General features: G+C 37.6%; 1 protein-coding gene across 1 annotated transcript; it reads left to right on the top strand.

Annotated features, from left to right (window-relative positions):
* Positions 1 to 4,424: 4,424 nt before the first annotated feature.
* LOC143399089 (olfactory receptor 2Y1B-like) lies at positions 4,425 to 5,354 on the top strand. The gene has a single exon (XM_076855811.2). It carries the CDS (start codon positions 4,425 to 4,427, stop codon positions 5,352 to 5,354), a length of 930 nt encoding a protein of 309 aa, XP_076711926.2.
* Positions 5,355 to 5,592: the final 238 nt, after the last annotated feature.

The following is a 5,592-nucleotide window of genomic DNA, read 5'->3' as shown; positions in this document are numbered from 1 at the left end:
TTAGGAATAGGGGTTAAGTTTTAGAAAGATAATTTAAGGTTAGAAAAATGTAGATCAGGGCTGGATAGGATGCTCCAAACCATCTGTCCAAACTACATCTTTAAAATAATTCAGGAACATTTTTACAATATCCTGAAAGATCAGCTTTAAGTCTCTGAACTAGCAGGAAACTTTCAAGTTACAGGAATATCACTTACTTTCAGGAAGACTGTTTTTCACATGGCTTTCTTTTTAAACATTTTCTTTACACTGAGCCACAATCTTCCCTGTTGTGAATTTTACCTGAGTGATGGCCTTTTAAGAAGAACAAAGCAAATTTACAGCTTTTCCCATAAGACAGGAGTTTAAACACAAATACAAGTGTCACGCTTGAATTTAAATATTCCCTCTTCTAGTCTAAAAACTCAAGAAACACCCCCTGTTTCTCATGCAGGAGGTTAATAGGTGTACCTTTGGTTCAATTGTCCAATTGGTTCAATTGTCCTTTGGTTCTCTTTTGTCTACCCCCAAGAACTTGCGTGGTACTCCTAATGCTAACTGATCAGTGCAGAGTCTTAGGTACTACACTTTTATTTCAATACAAAGTTGTAGAAGGATAAATCATGAACACAGTGATGTCTGGGATGCAAATGTGAATCATTAGGAAACAATTGTATCAGCCTAACATTATTTCTGTTCTTTACTGGGATGAAAGATTTGGGCAAGGTGAAAGGAAGTGGATAGTTTCAAGCTGTCACTTTCAGTTAAGGAGTATGGAAGCCAGTAAAACTTGCCTGTTGTAATTAGTTTTTTTCTCAACATTTGGAGGACTGTCAGTTGGGAGGTTTTTTTTTTTTTTTTATTTGGGTACTCCACAAATACATTGTCCCCACCCTCCGGGTCATGTCATTCCTGAGATATGAGATGTAGGACTAGGAATAATGTATGGAATCTACAAAGGTCTATCACTGAATTCTGTGTGTGAGAGAGCTGCTGACTGTTCATGAAAGACAGAACATACTCCTGGTTTCCAGGGAGATTCTCTTTTTATGATTTTCAGATGTGGGCATAAGATAAGCCATGAAAAATTCTAAGACCATGAGAAATACTCTATAAAGTATGGAGAAAGTATCACACTGCAGCCACTGGTTCTTGAATGACAGATGTGTGTCCAATACAAGGAGAGCAAGGTGGTCATGCTGAACACAGAGTCACTAGCATTAGTTTCAGAAGTTTAATAGAATACTTCATGTGGATATGTATATCGATACTGTAGTTCTGCACCTCAGCCCATTCTCAGAAGGACCCTAGAGATTAGAAAGTAGTACATAGCCTCCAAAGCAAAAGCTCCTGTTCAGGCAGAAGATAGTCAACATCATTGAGCAGGGATAGAAAAAATCCTTGACTTTGAGCTACATAGCTTTGAAACTCTTCTTTCACACTTGATTCCAAAGAAATATGGACACCTCCACAACACAGTTTATAAATAAAACTGAAATTGCTATAAATCTTCATGCCTTTCTAAGGACCCGTGAAAGAACTGTGCACATGGGTTCCTACAGGTTCAGGGACATATTGAGCACTTTCATGTGCTAGTCATTTCTCTCAGTACTAAAATTACAAACCTGAACAAGATAGGTCAATTTATAAATCTGATGTTAATTATGGAGACCACAAACTAGTGAAAAATTTCCAGAAATGAATGAACAAGAAAGTCAGAAAATAAATTAAGGACATTACCAAGAAAATAGTTGATATGATAGATTAAGGAATCAAACACAGATATTCCCATAAAGATTAAAATAGGAACCAAGGGATGGAAAGAAATAAAGAAGGAAAAAAAACCTATGGGTGAAGAAATGAGGCAAGAGCTTCATTAAACTAGTTATCATTTTGAGATTCTTTATAGAGGAGAGATTACCATATGGTACAAAGATCTGTGCAGAAATGATTTTTAGATTCTAAACTAGAGTGGTGAAGGTTATATATCATGATTTTCATCTAGTCTGATCTTTCCTTTGGTAAATTTCAAAAATCCTGCTGCCTTACACTGAAGTTTTGGCCAGTATCACCCACTCTTTATTTAAATAACTATCAAGCTTTCAATTGTGTTTTACTCCATTCTAACTGTTCAACTGAGGTTTCAAAGCTTTCAAAGCTGGGTTCAATTTTACCTATTCAGTTTTTACTTATATACTATGGTGTCCACTTATTGCTTTATGACTCTTTGCTTATTGATGTTGAAATCATTTTGGATTACATTTCCAACATTTTTCATGTAACCATCTTATATGTCTACCTAAGCATACCTATATGTTAGTATAAATATCACTGATAAACATATAGCAGGAATAATTAAAACCCTTTTGCCAGAAAATGAGAAAAAGTGCAGATTCTTTCCTGATGAACAGAAAATAAATATTTCTGGGATATTTATATGCACCAAGAGCAGTACTGGAATGTAGAACTTATTCACCAGTTCATTCAAAGATCTTTACTAAGACCTTTTCTTCTCCAGGCATTTCATGGGTAAAGAGGGATAAAATGATAAAAGAACTAAGCAGGCCCAGTTGGATGGTTTGTAAAGATTACTAGTGTAGACAGACAAGTGTTAAAAGCATATATTACATAATTTGGTACTTCAGAATGTTTGAGATCCTTTAGTCCAAATCAAAATCTTGTGAAATAAGGATTTGTTTATGCTTTGCTTTGCTTTTTTACAGTTAAGTGATTGGAGACTCACAGAACTGAAATTTCAGAACAGGTGAAATGGGAAGTAATAAAGTTTATATGTAGGGATCTGACTGCAGACTTCAACAGTTAATTTACTGAGGTGTTCATCCAAAACCCATCATAGGTATGTTGGTCATATTACATGTGTATTAACACTTTGTCTTTACAATTTATATTTTCTCCATCTTTTCCACAAGGGCACGAACCATGGCACGTAAATACTTTACTGGAATCAGTCATCCAGCACTAAAGCACTGTTAATGATCTTTCAGTACAGCAGGCTTAATGAAAAGAAGAATGTGTTAATTTGGCAAAAACTTCTCATGTTGAGCATAGGCTAAACATCTATTGTTTATGTTTTTTTGTTATTTTTCATTTTTTTGGTTTCTGGTAAATTTTATTATATGGTATTTAGATTTTAATCGTAAGAAATATCAATCGATTTCAAGTAAAAAGCAATTTTACACATATTTCACTGCCATAGTTTATTAAACTGTGTAGACCATTAATCCTATGGGTTCCTAGAGGAAATATATCTTCATCAGATGTAATGGGAGAGTCAAATGTTTCACTCAGAAAAAGTTCCATAACATCTAGTGTATATCATGAACAAAAGTAAAGTGAATTTACCCCTAAGAGAGGATATTAGTATTTTTAAACTGTGTTGTGCACAGGGCTTGGAGTAGGATACAAACATATAAAAGATGTCAAGTGGGTGTGACAAGTGCTAGAGAGAAACTCTGCAAAAAATGTTGGATTAGAGAGGAAAGAAAAACTCTTCCTGGGGAGTCGAAGGATGGATTTGTGACTTAACAGGTGGGGATACTCCAAAGATGATGACTCATCATAAGGAATGTATCTGTTATGAATTATTTATGCCCTAAAGGGATGCATCTCTACTCTTTCTGGTCCTAAGTGACCAGTTGGTAGTTGATCATGAGCAAGGATTTCAGGATTGGTGTATTGAAGTTATTCTCTGAACAGAAGAAAGCAGAGGAGCACAAGAAGCCAATTTTCATTTTTTGTGGTGCTAGGGATTGAAAAGAGGGCCTTGTGCATGGGAGGGAAATATTCTACCAACTGAGCTACATCCCCAACCCCAGGAGCCCAACTTTTGATCTCAGCCTCATAAGTCCTGAACATGAGCACACTGAAAAATCCTACCTACTAGACCAAGAAAATGACAAAGAGAATAACATAGAATACTGATGTTATGTTTTTATACTTTAGATTTTTATTTTGTTTGTGGTACTGGGGATCAAACCAAGGGTCTGTGCATTCCAGGGAAGTACTTTACTACTGAGCTACACTCCCAGCAACAAATTAGATTTTTTTAAAAGCAATTTTTACATGAATGCATTGGATTCTTGTCTCAGTAGAGGGAGGCAATACATCGTCTATATGTTCATACAAGGAAGCATCATGTCAAAATGATTGAATAGATTGCCTCAAATCATGGAATAAACAGGCAGTAGGAATAGGGCTCACACAAGGGCCCATAATTCCTAATCTCCACACTACAGAAGAGAAGAGTAGGAATAGAAGACTGAATGGAACTGAACTAAATAGCAAAGTGTAAATTAAATGTATGCTTTAGGAATACATAGGGAATGCATGTAGGAATACACAAGCAACAGTGAAAATAATATTTTAATTCCATTTCTTCAGAAGAGGCATCAATCTTTTTCTGTTGTTTGGGCAAGGAAATGACTATGAGAAGTAAGAATACCAGTATCGAAGATGGCTTCATTTTGGTAGGCTTCTCAGACTGGCCTCAACTGGAACTCACCCTTTTTGCTTTTATTTCAATTTTCTACTCTCTGACCCTCTTTGGAAACACCAGCATCATTGCTGTCTCAAGACTGGACCCTCGACTGCACACACCCATGTACTTCTTCCTCTGCCACCTCTCCTTCCTGGACCTCTGCTATACCACCAGCACTGTGCCCCAGCTGCTGATCAATCTCTCCAGACTTGATAGGACCATCAGCTATGGAGGGTGTGTGGCTCAGCTCTTCATATCTCTTGCCTTGGGCTCCACTGAGTGTGTACTCCTGGTGATGATGGCCTTTGACCGCTATGCTGCTGTGTGTCGTCCCCTCCACTACACAACCATCATGCACCCTCATTTCTGCCAGGCACTGACTATTGCCTCCTGGGTGGGAGGCCTCGTGAACTCTCTGATTCAGACAGGCCTCATGATGGCCATGCCTCTCTGTGGTAATTCGTTGAATCACTTCTTTTGTGAGATGCCTGTATTACTGAAGTTGGCTTGTGAGGATACAGGAGGAACAGAGGCCAAGATGTTTGTGGCCCGAGCCATAATCTTGATCTTTCCTGCAGCACTGATAGTAGGCTCCTATGCAAACATTGCTCAGGCAGTGCTAAAGCTCAAGTCAATGGCTGGGGGTAGAAAGGCTTTGGGGACATGTGGCTCCCACCTCCTAGTGGTTTGCCTTTTTTATGGTTCAGCCATCTATGCATACCTCCAACCTACAAGCAGTTATTCTGAGAGTGAGGGAAAATTTGTTGCCCTTTTTTATACTATCATTACTCCTATGCTCAATCCTCTGATCTATACCCTAAGGAACAAGGATGTGAAAGGGGCTCTCTTGAAGGTACTAGGGAGAAATAGAGATTGAAGGTACAAGGGGAAACAAAGCCAAATAACATTTTCCATGGTAACTTGCATTTTCTAAAAACTACCATTTTCTTTGGAGGCAGTTGGCCACTAGAAAATAGCCTTCTTGGGTCCTCAGAATACCAATACGTTCCTTTTGGGAAGTTACAAGTGGGAATTTCTAATTCAGTGTTTTTATGATTATTGTTCAGGAGGGAGTAAGTCTTCTTTTGTATCACAATGTTCAAAAAGAATGAACT

This window comes from Callospermophilus lateralis, chromosome 5, assembly GCF_048772815.1.
Source record: "Callospermophilus lateralis isolate mCalLat2 chromosome 5, mCalLat2.hap1, whole genome shotgun sequence".
Classification (NCBI taxonomy): domain Eukaryota; kingdom Metazoa; phylum Chordata; class Mammalia; order Rodentia; family Sciuridae; genus Callospermophilus; species Callospermophilus lateralis.
Note: the sequence above shows the minus strand (reverse complement) of the source record. Positions and strands in the feature narration are given on the sequence as shown.

Bases quoted from the DNA above. Each gene is read 5' to 3' on its own strand.
- LOC143399089 (XM_076855811.2), top strand. From the start codon at position 4,425: ATGAGAAGTAAGAATACCAGTATCGAAGATGGCTTCATTTTGGTAGGC.